Source organism: Tyto alba, unplaced genomic scaffold (genome assembly GCF_018691265.1).
Source record: "Tyto alba isolate M040663 unplaced genomic scaffold, T.alba_DEE_v4.0 Super-Scaffold_14, whole genome shotgun sequence".
Taxonomy (NCBI): domain Eukaryota; kingdom Metazoa; phylum Chordata; class Aves; order Strigiformes; family Tytonidae; genus Tyto; species Tyto alba.
Window position 1 is genome coordinate 25,079,273 of NW_024881276.1, and position 17,171 is coordinate 25,096,443.

General features: G+C 36.3%; 1 protein-coding gene across 3 annotated transcripts in view; it reads right to left on the minus strand.

Moving 5' to 3' along the window:
- Positions 1-313: 313 nt before the first annotated feature.
- The window catches only part of PKNOX1 (PBX/knotted 1 homeobox 1), a 46,920-nt gene continuing 30,062 nt past the window's right edge, over positions 314-17,171 (minus strand). For all 3 annotated transcript variants that reach the window (XM_042788490.1, XM_032994453.2, XM_042788488.1), the window contains 7 exons: positions 15,296-15,466; positions 13,714-13,813; positions 12,537-12,634; positions 10,004-10,132; positions 8,914-8,990; positions 7,118-7,290; positions 314-6,141 (listed from right to left, as the gene is read on the minus strand). In XM_042788490.1, coding sequence (XP_042644424.1) covers positions 5,930-6,141; positions 7,118-7,290; positions 8,914-8,990; positions 10,004-10,132; positions 12,537-12,634; positions 13,714-13,813; positions 15,296-15,466 — 960 coding nt within the window. In that variant the 3' untranslated portion in view covers positions 314-5,929. The remainder of the gene's footprint in view (positions 6,142-7,117; positions 7,291-8,913; positions 8,991-10,003; positions 10,133-12,536; positions 12,635-13,713; positions 13,814-15,295; positions 15,467-17,171) is intronic.

Consider the following 17,171-nt stretch of genomic DNA (forward strand, 5'->3'; position numbering starts at 1 on the left):
CTGTCTTCATCTTTGCTGAGTAAGGATCACACACACTGGATGAAACAAGTCTGAGTTTCTTGCCAGGGAGGAATTGCTATCTTGTAATAAAAAGTCTGCTCATTTCCTGAAGATTTCTAATCTAGTAGAACATGGTAATTTTAGAAATGCATTACAATCTATCTGCCTAAGCAAGTTAACACATGGGACTTGCACAAGGGGAAGCCTTTTCAAATAAGCCGTTACTATATATGCTTGGAATCATTATTGAAAGTTTGATGTCCATGCCATTTTAATTAACAATTTTGAAACAACAACAAAAAAAAACCCAAAGTCACACACATTATGGACTATTTACCTGCTAATTTTTTCATCGAAGCTGCTCCTGCATTACAAAAGCATAATAAAAATCCCCATACTGGTAAGAACTAGTAAACATTTTTCTTCATTTGCATAAACAAGAAAACCCAAACAAATTAAAAGGCCAAGAATTGTCTCTGGCCAAGAACTGGTTAACTAGTTTGAAACTATGCTCAAGACTTCTTGAAAACATATTTGTCTTTCAGCCAAACAATACTGTTAAAGTAATGCAAATGCTTTGCTTAAAATGTGCTTTTTCAGTTCACAGAGAACAGTAGTGTAAAAATAAATCATCCATGAAGCATATTCTGATTTTTAATTTTATCCCTTGATAGGTCAGTTGCTTCAAAATCCCTTAACAACCAAGGAAAAAAAAATTACAGGGTTCACATTTTAAAGATTGTCAGTTGTATAGACCAAATGTTGCTAACCCACAAAAAGATCTATGGGCGACTTCTGTCACAACCTGAAAAGACTGGATTCTATTAACATGAAGTCAGTATCTTTATAGTAGTCTACAAGGTTGGTAAGGCATTTCATTGCTTTCTCACACCTTGCTTTCCTCTGGCAAAACCAGCTGTGAGCACTCAACAGGTCCTGAAGAACTAAGTCACTGAAAAGGAACAGATTTTATACTGCCAGATGACAAGAACGAACAAATAACAAGATTTGGGCGATCACTTAAAAGCACATTAGTGCCAATTTCACTACACTTTACACTGGATGATCAAGTTACTTTAGGACTTAAAAATTAAACAATGCAAAACCTATTTGAAGGACCTTGGTGAGCCAAGGACGAGGTGTGGGGGGAGGGGTGGAAGGAATCCACACTGAGTTTGAATTTGGCAAAACGAACCCGCTTTGCTGTTCAGCTACACTGAACAGTAAAAAGCAAAGTGTATTCAGCACAAGGCTGATGATCATTTGCACACTACAGTTAAACGTGCATTCTCATGGATATGCTCTGTTTTTAGGAGGTGGTGAGAGTTTGAATTTATTATTAGGAAACCAAAACATTTCACTTAATTGTTTAACATGCGAGATTTTCATAAGGGAATGCAGGTTAGTTACATTTCCAACAGGATTTTAAAACTACATTTTGCCTCTTCAGCTCTAAAAACTAAGCTGAATACAAGGCTAAAAGGTTTAAAAGACTGATCAAAGTAACAGAAGTCAGAAAGACAGTAACAATACAGCACCTAAAAATGGGTAATTCACATACTTTTGACATTTGTGTCTTGCATAGACAAATACTTTTTTTCTCCCAGGATGACTCAGCTTCAGAAAATAAATCTCAAATCAACATAATTACAATTAAATGCATGTGTTAGAATTTTTCAAAATACCAGAGTGTTTTGGTTTTAAGTGCCACAAGTCTAATGGTTTTATGAAACTATTGCCTCTTGGAAAGGCTTTGTTTCATCCTTTGGGCTGTCAAGTTCATAAAGTCAGGAAGCTGAACTGCCTTCTAATTCTTCCAGAAACAAATATATTATTCATGCATTAAGTCTTTGTGGCCCTACTCCACTAGAATATCCATAAATCTGAAGCTACTTTTAAAGCACAGGAACTGGGAACTCTAATTCCTTAGTGCAGGTCTGCTTTCTGGCCATATTTTGAACATCAAAATGGCATGTGATGCACACCAGGTCAACATGAATTGCTGCCCTTCTAAGCCCTCTGTCCATACCCCGGTTTCCACTGGAAGAAAACCTAGGTATGCAAGCAAGATAAAGTCAGAGGGCTCTCCAAAAGGTTCCTAATAGTGATCAGGGACCAGAATAAGGAACCAATTATCTTGCAGGTAAATGCAGTGTGACATGCAGCCTTATGGAGCTTCCTTGAGGTCAACAGGACTTTACTTTGACCCAGTATCCAGATCTAGGAACTCTCTGCAGAGCCAGAGCCATGCTTGTCAATTCTAAATGTTTTCCAACATGACTATTTCTTTGTAACAGACATTTAAAAATATATCCCGATCAATTTAGAATTGATTTACTAAAATCCGATGTTTCTAAAGTTACAGAACAACAGGAAATTGCCTTGCTTGTTATAGAAAACTTGGAAAAACTGGACTGAGAACCCTGTTCTGGGTTAATGATCTAGATTAGGCTGAAAAAGAATTAAAAGTTTCAATAATCATCATTGCAGAAAAATTACTTTGATTTTAAAAACAAATTAGTTCTGTTGCATATGAATTCGACTTTAATTGGGGGTGGGGGAGAATGACACATGTGTTTAAAGTTAGGTTCCCTATAAAGACTTTCTTAACTAATGTAAACACGTACCTTCCTGAATAGCGATGCTTTGCTGAAACCAGCAATCTTTCTTACGTGGTAAAACACAAAGGATGCTACTTTTTTCTTTTTTTTTTTTTTTTTTGTTTTTAAATTGGGAAAAGAACAAGCACTTCTGTGCAGTTCATACCCACTACAGAATTTTCAGTGAATTAAAAGACAAGGGTTGAGTTCCATAAGATAAGCAATACCTTTGATTACATTGGTAAAGACTTTTCAGTTTTAGGAAATCAGGACCCTATGTTTTTAGGTTTCTAATTTGACAGGAAAACTATTCCATATTCCCCCTTTCACAGTAAATTCTGTCAACTTCACTTTCCAGGTATTGATAAACTAGATGAAGACAATGTTGCAAATGTTTCAGAAGAATAAAACCTGCTGCAGGTAAGGTAAGGGAATAAAAAATCTAACCAATTAACAATTCCTTTATGAAAAACAAACTTTCATAAATTTGCAAACCCCAATGCCAGGTTATTTCCAACTGAGTTCCAAGTGACACATAAACTACTTATTCCTGAACCCTCTTCCAGCCAGGTGTATATATATTGTTTAAATACCCTTTCTCTTTTTAAGATCTCCATTCTCTTAGTTCTGAAGTGTGGGCAAATGCTCACTGCCACATTATCTCCAAACCACAGAAGTTTTGCCCACTTTGGTTTACCCTTCCCTTCACTGCTGGCTACTTGCTACCCCAACAGATCTGCTGGCTGAGCTGCTTCCGAGACTACCTTGAATCAGGCTGGGGCAAGCTTTGCTGGTATATCTGAGGCAGCATCAACTGGTCAGGAAGGGAAAGGAGATAGCGAGAAAAGGCCTGTTCCTCCAACACAGGCCGATTTGGAAAAGCACGTATTTGTCCATAGGTCTGCACACACTGAAGGAGCAGACAATTAATCTGCCTACGTGCTAGAAGTACAAGGATTAACTCACTATTAAATGTGAACAATGGTAGCTGAATAAAAACCCCCCAAAAAACACAAATATAACCTACTATAACGGGAACTGTGGGGGTGATGAAGCACTTATGGAGTTAAATCAAAACCAACTAAAAAAATACAGAATCTGTCTCAGTTCTATTAATCTTGGGTGTCCTTTGTAGGAACAGTAGGTTGAATGTTTCCAAAGAAGCATGATCTGTACATGATAGCTGTCTTTACGTGTTTTGAGGTCAAACTGGATTCGACAATAGCCTTCGAGATAGCTATGCCATGTCAAAGCCTTCCTAATTAAATCTTTCATTATTCACTTACTATGCTTTTTAACAAACATGCCACGTTAGTGGCAAAACAGAGAAGTCAGAAGAAAACAAATTCTTTAGAAATTACCACTCCAGCTGAAGTAGATCATTACAGCATTTGAACTAAGAAGCAAGATCCTCATCCAGGAATAAGCAAAAACCATAGCAGAAACATCATCTGTGTTGAGTAAAACCCAGTGCCAATTTTTCAAAACAGCTACTAGTGAGTGAAAACTAGTATTATTCTCCATGTATGTATGCCAATGCTACTGACATTTCTTTCTGAAGTTTTTCTTCATACCAACTTATACCTGCCTTGGAAAACAATCTTTAAAGACCAGCTTCCAACTGTTCGTCAAAAAGTACATGCATTAATCCTACTGAAATCAGTGGGACCTAAGCACATGTCTGAGTGTTTTATGAAGCAGAAATTAAGTATTTAATTAAATATTTGCATATGTCAAAGGGCTTTGTTCAAATACAGTGTCTAAAGATTCCAAAAGCTGATGTTTTTTTCCCTGTCACATTAAAAATGCAACTAAATTTGGTCTAAATCAGAAGGAAGTTCTGGCTTTGATCTCACCCAACATTGTGACAAATGGACAGGGGGGAAAGAGGATGTTGATCATACCATGAGCCTCTCGGAGTCTGTTATTTGTACTTAACAACAGGAACTACAAAGTTTCAAAAGTAAGTGCTCATGGATAGACAGACACAGACTCTAAACTTTGGGAAAAAAACCAAATGAACTGTTACCACAAAAAAAAAAAAAAACCAAACCAAAACAGTTTTCATCACTAGCTCTTAGTTTTTAAATGACACACAAGGATTTGCTACTCTAATATAGCCTGCTATATATTCTGGTAGTGAACTCTAGATTTAAAGAAACTTTATATAAATCCGTAAGTTGTATTTCTTTTTGCATTAGGGGAGAATATTGCAAATGCAATAAAATAGCAGAGTGATAGCAGAATTCCTGACTGTATAGTAGGCAACTTTTCATTTTTCGGATTCAGTTGTACAAACTATAAACTGTTAAATTTCTCTAATAACTGGAAAAGTTGTGGGTATTTGAATTTACTTACCTGAATAGTCATTTAGCAAATATCCTCAGATACAAGTCTAGATACAGAGTTAATGTAATTTGAATATTAGTTTACACATAATATAAATCAATGTTTGACAATATCAAAATCCCATCGAACAGTGGGCCCTTATGCTATTATCAAATATAGTATATCACTGTGGGATAGCTGAGAATCATAGAATGCTAGCATAGGCTTGTTTATTAAATTTGGTCAGTTTTCAGACCTTCCAAATAAGAATACTAAACATTTATTTTTCCCCTCTGGAAATTCTCTTTTTTTTTTTTTTTTTTACCCCTCCTGCTTAATACAGTCGTCATCCCAATGCCTAGTGAATTTATAAAAATATTTTTTATCCAATAACCCCGGCAAGGTAAAAATAGGAGTTTTTATAGCAAATGATAAACAGGCTCACAGACTATGAGAGAAACTAAACTTATTTAAATTGCCATACATTCGCTACTGAATCACACATCAACATCTTCTTTTTATGTGTGTTGCTGTCCACCTCAGACTAGCAGTTTTTAAGGTGCAGAAGCATCTTTCAAATATATGCATCTAACTTAATGATCAAGTTCCACACACTAGTGTCACATGCTTTAAATTTACATCACCTGCCCATCAAGAGCTGTGTTAAATAACAGCACTAATTGAAACTGCATAATTCTTTAGAAATTGCAGCTCTTCCAATTCATAGAACAAAGGGGTGCTTATGTGGTTCTTTATATTACTAGATATAATTTTCTGAAATAAGAAAAAGAAATGAAAAAACAACACATTTGAAAGAAGTTGCTGCACCTGCAAAAACACTCTTTAAGCTTACTATGAAATACAAAAAAGTGCACCCTTCTATATCTACATATAAAACATATTAGAAATAAAACTTGTGTAAAATGTTTGCTGTGCAAACTATAAAAACAGTCAGTCAGTCCATTTTTTTTTCTAAACATTTTCTCACACTCTCTTGCTTCCTACTGCAGAGAATCGCTGTTATCCAAGACCAGCCCACTGATATTTGTTGTTGAGAGATCTCCTCCATCATCTTCACCGCTGTCTACAGACTCATCCTCACTTTGCCCTGCCATCATAACTTGCTGAACAGCCAAAGTAGCACCATCAGATGACAAAGACTGGAGACTGTCTACATTCATGTTGACTGGAGCTGTAATTGTTACAACAGCACCTGGAGAAGCACAATCATAGCACTTTAGCATCTTTCTTGGTTTCTAATCTTAAGTAATACATATTTATATATAACAGAGTTGGTTTGTAATCAACAGGGAGAAAACTTAAATGAAAATAAAAGCTACATAGGTTGTCAAACACTTAAATATAAGAAAATGACAGAATTAAGTTGGCCAGGAATCTTAAACTTGACTGTGTTATGGACACCCATTACAGCAATTCTCCAATAAAGTCATCACAAGGCCATTTCTGCAAAGTATTCCAGCTCAATTCCTTGCAGATAAACGGGAATGTTCACAGAGATTCAAGGTGACTTGAATGGATAAAGCTGCTGTCAGAACCAGTGGAGGCTGAGGGAAAAGTTGCTACAGACTGGAAAACAAGAAACCAGCAGGCAGCAGGACAGAAAAGATGGTCCTGAGATTAAAGCAGTTATTTACCTTTCTTAAATTAAGTCTATTTATTTGATCTAACGCTAAGGAAGTTAATTCAGTCAAAGTCTCTGGAGGCTCTATTACATTTTTCTGCTTCTCGATGTTCACCTTGAAACGAGATATATATAGAACTGCAGATGCTCAGTCCCTCCAGCAATAGTGAAAGGAATGCGAACAGGATGGGGAGTCATGAAACTGAAATTGCAGTCCAATACTGCTAATCAAGCAGAATGCTACTGGCCTGTATACACATATCAGGTTAACTTAGTTGCACATCTAACCTTTGCTCTTTTGGTTCACAATTTTTGAAACAAAAGCAACAGTTTCTCAACCTGAATTCCTATAAAATAATCCCCACAACACAGAACATTTTTGAAGAGGGAAGAATTGACACATTTCTGTGTTTTTTCCAGATCAAAACCACATTTGTACAGAAAAATCAAGAAGTTTTCCTCCCTCTCCCCCAAAGCATCAAACCCTTCATTGCCCCATCACAGAGGAATTAACTTTATTATCTGTGGTTTAGCCAGTTCTCCTTACCATCTGACATCGTGAGCTCATTAGATTGCTGCTGAGCAACTCCTGAGGCAATGGAGTCAGGCCAGAACCTCTGAACCGGTCGGTTCTGAGCTGTTTTCTTCTTTGTTTTTGGAGTTTCAGAACAACTGGAATCCAGCATTGGCTGAAGAATTCGCCTTCTAGCATTGATAAACCTAAACACAATCAAAGGCAAGAAGTACTTATGGCCAGTTGGCTGTAAATTTTCTCTCTCAGGTTCACAAAGTATGCAGCAGGAAAAAAAACAATTGGGAATATAAAATATTTTCCCTACCAGCTTGGCTTGACATTCTTTTTGATATGTAAAACTGCTCCTAGGTTACTGGCATCATTTGATTTTGTCAAACTAGCTAAGAAAGTACTTCTATCATTTTGCTAGCAGCGTTTTTTTCCCCCCACCTCAGAAGGGGAAATTCTCCAGACAGCATGACAGACGTACATTTCAAGATCTTATTAAAAACTGAGCACCAGAAAACTTGCCGACAGCACAGCTCAGAAAGCCGATGCTCCTCTCATTAGGGTTCACCTAAAATCTAGCCCCTGCCTAACCTAGTTTGTTTGGTCTGGTTTCATTTACTTCCTTAAGCTCCCACATTACTTATTTTATAGGATCCTTGGCTTTCCAAGGTCCGGTTCCTGATCCAGGAGACAACAGCAAACACATTTTTCAGATCTTTCCCAATTCCTTTTTGTTCCCCAATTTTCACTTGTTTATTTTGCATGCTAGTTGTTGCCCTTCCCCTTTCTGCTAGTGAACAAGAAAATATCTAAACCACATCTCACTTAGCTACCCGCAGTTAACTGAATCAATATCAACCTAGCTAGCGGTGGCAAGGAGCTGTGACTGAGGACAGCATCCCTTGCTAAATCTGACAAAACACATCCAGGACCCATCTTTACCTGTAATGGAAAGAAGCAGGGTCCAGCTGGCAGGTCCACATGGTGTAATGCAATGCTTTGCAGAGACATTAGTCTGATCCCAGCACCACAGAGCTTCATTACTACTGTGCCACATGAGCATAGTTACACTGTTCCACTTCTGGAACCAGTATACTGCCACTAACTTGAGTGTTTCCCCACTGGACCCCTCTGCAGCCATGCAGCCAGTGTCATCTTTGAAATCTGAGGAAGATCCCTGTTGTACTTAGCTGCAATAATTTTAGGAACTAACACCACAAGCAGGATAGGATGCATGTCAACACCCTCACTGCTCTCTTCTGCAGGGGCAGGTGTATTATCTTAAACCTCTAGTGAAGATAAGACATGTTAAAACATGTTGAAGCATGAACTAGAGGAGTTGAGGTACTGACACTTGCCATTGGGACATCACTGCTCAAAGGATACCATCCTTTGATACAAGAGCAGAATGAATATCTGTTGACAGTAACTTCTTGAGCAGTTTCAACCGTGATTATCAGAGAACACTTTTCTGAGCTTCAGATCACTAAATGCCTTTAAACTTCAATTTCTTTACTTGAAGAAGAGACATATGAGTACTTCCCATCTCTTTCAGCTATAGAACAGAATTTAATTCCTTAATGTTGTAAAGCTTCTGGAGTCCTTAAATAATTTAAATGTCACAAGTATTATTATACCTTACCATAAAAATAAAACGCTTGTGTATCAGTACATAATTCTTGTATTTTTATACATATTTTGTAACATATGTAAAACGGCAAGTTCAACTCCAGATGTCCAGGTTATACTCTTAACTATTTCTCTGTGTTGTAAGCACGTGGAAACAGTGACAGATGTTAAGTAAGAGTTTTTGCTCTTACCAATTGTTAACCTGGAGTAGTGTCAGATTTGTTTGTGCTGCAATCTGTTTCTTTTCATCCTCTGTTGGATATGGATGCTAAACAGGACAAAAAAGCAAACAAAAAAGGCATAAGCTTGTTTCATCTCCTCATCAAAAATAAGGACTCCTTTATTACAACTGATTAAAGCTGCTAGATTAAGACCATCTGACTCATTAAAAAACAAACTTTAGAAACCTCACAAACTTTTATAGATAAAAATCATTTAACAAAGAGTGCTTTACTACACAAAACTGATTTTATCCTTAAAAGTGTATGTGATACCATTAAACTACTGATGTGTAATTCAGAAGAAAAAGCTTCTCATGGCTGACAGTCTTTATTAAACAGCATGATCCCTGGGCAACACAGCATGTGATAAGATCTGATTAGTTATGCTGTCTAAAGGCAATGTCATATGAGAATACTGACTTGCATTTTCTAGTTAAATAAAGCTACTCTGAACTAAATGGATGAAGACAGCGTACATAATATAAGAAGCATACACACAGGTTCCCTGTATCATTTCTCTGCTGTGAAATAGTTGTAAAAGACAGAATATCAATCAACTAAACATTGTGATATAACTTGAGACCCATCTCAGGGTAAGTATTTATGCAAAGGAAAGACATTCTGTTGAAAGCACAAGTAGATAGTAATGCACTTGGTCCGCATTAGAAGGATTGTTAGAAAAGCTGATCAAGTCAGAAGATTTTAAAATCTCCTCTACAAAAAAAAAAACAACCAACCAAACAAAAAACCAAAACAGAGATGGAACTATTTTCTCTTGTGCCATGAACCATATAGAGCGTTAAGCTCTCAACACAATGAAATGAAGAAAGATCCCTTTTAACAATGTGTATTGAGATCATGAGGTACAAATGTAACTTACTTATTAAAGTCAACTGACATTCAACTGTGGAACTACTCCAGATGACTTCAGGGAAAACTGAACTGACATTACACAAATGACAACAGCATAAATTCACCTTCTTCATGAAGCAAAATCATAAGAGACCACATAAAAGAGTTACATAAAAACCTGTGACTCCTGATCATGTTCAGTCCTTACCCCTATGTGCTGAAAAAGCCAAGATCTCATCACATTTGTAGCATGCTTGGGAAGAACTCCTCTTTTATTTTTTGATGAACCATCATCTTGATGCAAGATGCCGAGATCTTGGTTTAACTGCAACTGAAGCTGCACATATAATTTTAGAAGAAATAAGGCAGTTAAACATAGTAATAGCAGTATTCTGTATCAATGTATGAATAACTAATTTATAGTAGGATTTAAAAGAAATCAGGCTTGAGGCATGCTGATTATAAAAAGCTACTTTATTTTCTAGGGAAGACTTAAAATAGCAGCTTTCTTACAATTGCATTCCAAAATGTCTTTATCCAGGGAAGATGTTATATCAGTTTTCACATTTCACGTAACTTCTGTTTTAAGAATTACAGCTGTTATCAGGCTGTGTATGTGATCTTGTAACAATAGCCAAATGCTGATTTACTGTAAATTAGAATAAAATTCACCTGTGTAGTACCTCAGGCTAATGATCCTCTGTACTTATCTACACTACCCTAGGGATTCAATTGCCTCGTCACTCTATGTAGTCATTTGCACATTGTGAAGAGCAATTGAAAACCACAATTCTGAATATACTATGTACAAACATTAACAACTATGGAAACTGTAAACCAGTACTGATTTAAGACTTAAATGAAGGACTTAAAAGTAAAATTAATTATTGTGCTAGAGTTGCAAACAAAGATCCTAAAGGTCCTGCTAAATTAATGCATCTAAATTCTCAAAGAGCAAGAAGATATATATGGCAGAACCCTTAATTCACCTTATAACACTCTTACTATTTTCCCAAAGATTCATATTTCTTTCTTACTTTTGCTTTCATTTTCACTTCCTATGAATATATCAGATCATTTGCACATCAGTTATCAGAGCATTAGGGAATATGTTCTTAAATGCTTAAGCAGAGATAAGAAGGAACAGCGTAAAAATTGCATATGACATTATATTTCAGACAATTACAACTGAAATACTTCTAAATCATTTTTTTCAGACAATATGGAACAATTTCTTCAAGCCAGTCATTATGTCTATGTCCTGTATGAAACAAGTTTTAAAACGAGGTTTAAGCTATCAAATTACAAAAAAACATTTGGAGCATACTTTTATTTCCAAAATAATGTTTTACATTCTAAATAATCTGCTTGTATATGGAGGCTTTATAATGAACTTTCAATAGCTCTCCCCCAGTACTTTTCCCCTACCTCCACAGCATTCTGAAACACTGAAAAAGAAGAATTTGAAGAAGGATTTCCTATGGGTGACAAGGAATACAGGGTCCAAACCTATGCACAGGTGGGTTTGGAGATTCCTAGCAACATGAAGAGTAGCCACAGATATATATATACATACATATATATATATATATATATATAAGGTCAAGTCCTTTTTCTGTTTATAGGCTATAGGCATAATTTTCCACTCAGTATTTTATTTTTTTCATCAGAGGTGTAAAAAGCATTTTTCTTCAAAAACACTTCAGTCTAGGAGAGTAGGAGAACACAGTTCTTTCTGAAAAGTATCTGAGGACAGAACTGCATGGATTCTAGGGAAGAATATGGGCAACTACATATATGCTGCTGCCAATGAAAAGAAGATAAGCATACTCTAGGCATACTTTTTCAGTTGGAAGGTCAGAAGAAGGAAGAAAACAAGACAGTGAGTTAGTGATTACCAACACATTTTATGCTGTGGATGTGGTAGCTCCTCATTCACATTTTTAATTGACTCCAGATTCCTGGAAGATTTGATTTACCACCTCCTGCTCCAAGAGAAAGCCAGTAAGGTTTTCCATAACTGAAGATGGTCTAGTCATGTTTCCTCTCCCTCAGTTGTTTCTTTGAGCTCTCTAGATCCAATTCTTAAAAGCTGCCCCCAAAAAAGAGTGCCAGCCCTTTTCTTTTTGGGCTCATCATATCATACCCTATGTGAGGACCTCCCATAGTCTCAACTGAGTATTTTGAAGGTTTTATGCAAAATGCTTCTCAACTACATAAATTTTGAAATACATACAGTTTCTCAGTACTAGCAGTTGCCATCATGACAAAGCCAAATTTGACAACAGCAGTGTGGCACCATAATGCAATATAGTAATCTATCCAGCCATAAACCTAATTCAATAATTAGAAATGGTTTATTAATTGAAAAACTGTCTATTTCATTCAGAAGGGTTTTTGGTTTGGTTTGGTGGGGTTTTTGGGGGTGAGGTATCTTTTTATTTTTAAATTTTTTTTTGTAAATCCACGTACCTATACTTTTCTGCCAACAGTAAAAAAAGATATTTACCAGGTAGAAACTATGATGACCTGTCGTGGCAAGGGAAATCTGTCTGAGACCTTATGGCACATTATGCAACCCGTAACTCCTATAGCAGTGCTTGCATTAATTTTATATTCGTTACTATGTGTGTGTACACAGAACTCATTCTGGCAGTGTGTCAAATTGAAACCACAACTCTTAAAACCAGTGATATTTATCTGAATTCAGAATACTATTCTGTGAAGCCCAGGAAACAAACCTGAGAGTTCTGGATCCGAATAGTCCCAGGCGACAGTGCTTGTGTCACCACTTGACCTTGTGGAGTGACCACAGTGACTGGTTGATACACTGTCCCCCCTTAAAACAAAACAGCAACAAATATTATAAGTAAGTAAAAATCCTTCAAATATTATTCTCTTTAAGCACAAAACCACATTGGCACTGCAGACAATGAAACAGTTTTGATAATATATCAACAATTATTTTCTAGTAAGTATGTAAGATGTGCTCTATGCTACATTATAGTTTTTTCCATCCACAAAAATCTGTATAAAATTTGATTATGTTTCCCTGTATTTTAGGCATTCTAAATCTATTTTCAAAGGAAAATGCCATGTCTATCAGGCTATAAAATGGTTCATCATTTTAACTGAGCTAACTCTTCAGCCAATGAGTATCACAACCCCAAAACTGCACCTATGTGTGTCAAGTGGTTAGGGCAGTCAGCTGGGTGACACCTGGACGTTTGGGTCGGCTAAGGTGGCAGAATCTTGGTGAATGCATAAGGGGCCATAGGCACCAAAGCCACAAAGCACATATTGTGTCTCGGCATAACCTCTCTGCAGGTATATGCTGTAGGAGCATACTGCATTGCTTAGCTGCATTTGTAGTCAAGGGTTTTTTTCTGTTTGTTTGTTTGTTTTAAAACATTGCTTAAAAGCAAGATAAAGTATTTCAGTTCAAATGTCATTTCCATACAAAAGTATTAGAAATTGGATATCAAAGATTTCACAGAATTGTAGGTGTGGTTCCAAACTCCATTAAGCATGAGCATGAGACTGCTAACAAGTACAATATTTTAGGTAATGCCATGTTTTTGTCAAACAGAATTATTTTTTTGAAAGGGAAAAAAAAAAAAAAAAAAAAAAGAGAGGAAGAGTAAAGCACCCCAGTCTCTGAAATGTCTTTTAACAGAAAGTACTGTTGCACAGAAAGACCTCTTAATATTACATATATGGAACCTCCACTCACATATGCCTACCTGGTACACATATGAAACAAACATTCAGAAACTAGTGACACATTTGACTGTATTATAACAACTTTCCAAGTATTAGAGTTAAAACACATTTTAAAAAAATATTTCTTTTTTGTAACAACTATAAAAGAAACCAAAACGAAGAGCAAAGTGCCAGTTTTTCTTTACTGTGTCGTACCTGCTACTGTTGCCATAGTTACATTTCCCTGCTGCAATGCTGATGCTGGCACCATAATCCCTTGGGGACTGAGTGTGCCTGCAATGGCACTTGGAATTTGCTAGAAAAATAAAACAATTAGTTGCTTGTCTTTTTTTTTTTTTTTTTTTTTAGATTTTATTTTTATAGAGATAAAGCATACTTCTGTAATTTTGGCTCTAAAAATACATTTGGAGTTTAATCACAGGATTAACTTCAAAGAGAAAGAGACTTCATTAGAGGTTCATCATTACCTAGATTAACTTTCTCATTATCACCAACCATTACCTTTGAAAACCCTCATGAAAGCAACTGTTAGAAAAGATGTAAAACTATCTTGAGAAATTTCAGGAGACAAATTATTCTAGGTATATAAATACTAAGAGAAACAGTTTCCAAAGGCACATGGAAAAAAGGACAAATGAAACGGACCCTTGATGCTCTCTTATTACAAGCATCAAAGCTTTAGTATTTTAGTTATTACCTTAATTTCTTCAATTTCAAAAATAATGTATGAAGTATTCAAGATGCCCAATATGTTTTACTCTACTCAGGATAGTTCTTACTCAGCCCTGACCATGCAAACTCTTACACATTCCTTAATATGTATGAATGATCTCTATTGTTACCAAATGCAAAACTCAGTCCCTCCTGTCTCTACAGAAGACTGTAACAGACATACAAACCCCCATCTTTTAAAAGTTGTTTTTGTCGGATTTTAGACTCTCATTTCCACGCTTCCAGACACCAAAATGTAAGCAAGGAGTCCAGACAGTGAAGTCACTGAGGCTTTTCAGCATATGCAGCATCAAGCACATTAGTAAGCCAGAGAAGGGCCATCCTCTAAGACTAGGTACCTGGTAGGTACTCAGATGGCAGGGCTCGCTTTCCAGCATCTAACAGCAGAAGCATCAACCATAACATACTAACTGTTGTTAATTAACTGTTGTCAATTTACTACAAAAAAAGGCAATTGGTTATTGCATTTAGGTAGTGTCAACAATACATAAACTGAGGTTCACATGTATAGGAATGGGTACTGTTCATAACTACACAGTCAGCCCAGATGACATGCAATGACATACATCTCAAATATTGCAACTATAATCCATAAGACATTGTCTAATTGTTCCAGAATACAGAGTGTGTGTAAAAAGTATCAGGCATCTCAATATTTTAATGAAGTAGAATAGACTAAGGAGACCTTCTTAACAAGAAATATTTTTCCTTCTCCTTCGTTTATTCCGTTCCCTAGCCTCCTTTCAACAAAACAGCAAATCCAGGATATTCTGAATATCTCCACTTGCTGAACTGAGGGAAATTCATAAAAGGAAGACAGACAAAAAAGTTGCTATGTTCTGGCACATTTCAACAAATTTGTCCATCAGACAATGGCGCACAGGTGTGCACAAAAAAAAATTACATCTCTTTCTACTCTTAATAACACATTTTGAGAAAGTGAAAGAAACTGCAGAAACTCTGCAAACTAATAGCAATAGAAATGTAGTTATCATTTCATAAGGAAATCTAAGCAAAAACACACTTGACTATATTTGAAACATACCTGAGACTGCACAGGTGAATAAGGACTTCCAGGCTCTCCACTTAATAGAGTTTCACTGTTCATTTTTGTCTTCAGGCAGGCAATGTAACGACTACAGAAATCTTTGCAAAGTTCATTAACCTTTTCTAGCTCAAGCAGATGGATACGTAGAACTTGGATTGCTTTTACCATCTAGGGAGAGAATTAGAAAAAAACCTTAGAAACAAAATAACTCTTAATTTAAAAAATATTTAACATTATATTTAAGCAAACACTATTTTCTAGTAACAAAGACCATCCAATTTAAGCAGAGATACTAATTGCTAAGCACTGACTAGAGTTCTCTAGCTCTGACCATGATGCTTCTGAAATGTGAAAGGAATACATCTACATACAAAACCTGTACCCTTCCACTGCTGGATGAACTACCAAACAGGAGAAACAAAACACAGTAACAATGTAATCTTTGTCTCTGTCACATGACACATTAGAAAAATAAAGCCTAGTTAAGGTGTACATGGAGCAAAGAATGAGCCTGCATGTCCATGTGATCCTTATCCCCATCACACAACTCTGGGTCATATACCACACAAGACCAAAAATGAAGGAAAGTAATCCCATCCACACGTATTATTTGGAAAGCATGGTTGCAATAGGCTTTCTAAGCAACAGTTGCCTTGAGCTACATATCAGAAACATCAGGTTCAGTTTCACATTACACCCTGGCCCAAGAAAACCAAAAAAGTATACAGATGAATTTGAGATACATTAAGACGACCCTTTTGGGACTTAGCATAAGTTTGTCACACGGATTGCTAGGGAGGGTGAAAGGTACAGTAAATGGCCTGCCATCTCACTATAACACAATAGCTTTTATTTTTCTATAAAATTAGAATAAAGAGGTCCCAAAGTTTGCCATATTGTCCAACAAGGCTTAATCAAACAGTTCTTCAGTCCTAGAGCTCTGAAGTTCCTCTGCAAGTGTATGTCAAAGATTAACAAATCTGAGGTAAAATCTTGGAAGAGTTTTCAAGTGAGGAGGCTGTTTCTGAAATATAAACCATTAAATACAAAACACTAAACCCAATAACAAATCCATGTTTAAAACAGAAGATATGTACGTGATGGGAATACTTACCAAGCTTACTGTGAGAAAAAGACTTGTAAGCTTGGATAGCTAATGGTATTACACACAGCATAAAAATAGCTTAGGTGATTGTGAGGGTCATGGCAGAAGTTCAAAAGCTAAAACCAAATCCAGATGGTCTATATTTTCATGAAGCAGTAGGAAATCCAGGACATTCAAATGTGTTTGCAACACACTGGCAGAGTAATTACTTACTTTATTTTTTATACAGCATGCTATCCCCAACATGTACTGCTGTGCTAGATCTCCAGGAAAAATATCCTTCAGTTTTATGAACCTAAATACATTATAATTTTGAAACATAGTGCAGAGCTCGACTTTAGCATTATTTGGAAAAATCTGCCCTAAATGAAGGGTCATTTAACTGGCCAGAGCACCAAATTCCATGACCAGATATGATAGCTTACTAAGTAACCCACTTACTACTTCTAACTAAAGAAGCCAACTGGGAGCTGAAGTTGCCTTTATTCAAAGCACCTGAAGGAGATCAAGGCAGGCAAACTTCTGGGGGTACTCCCCTCTCAACCATGACAACTTTAGCTTTCATAGTGACAGATCTGTTCCCTGTTTTTTCGGTAGAAGGTATTCCAGTTGTACGACACTCACCCAGTGTAGACAACTGCATATTAAAATAAACCAGAGCTAAGAAAAATGAAGTGATAACAAAAAAGGAAATCTTATCCCTTCTTGGGGCTAAAAAAAAAACCCCAACAAAACATGTATCTTTAAAAGCACAGCTGCAGAAAAATC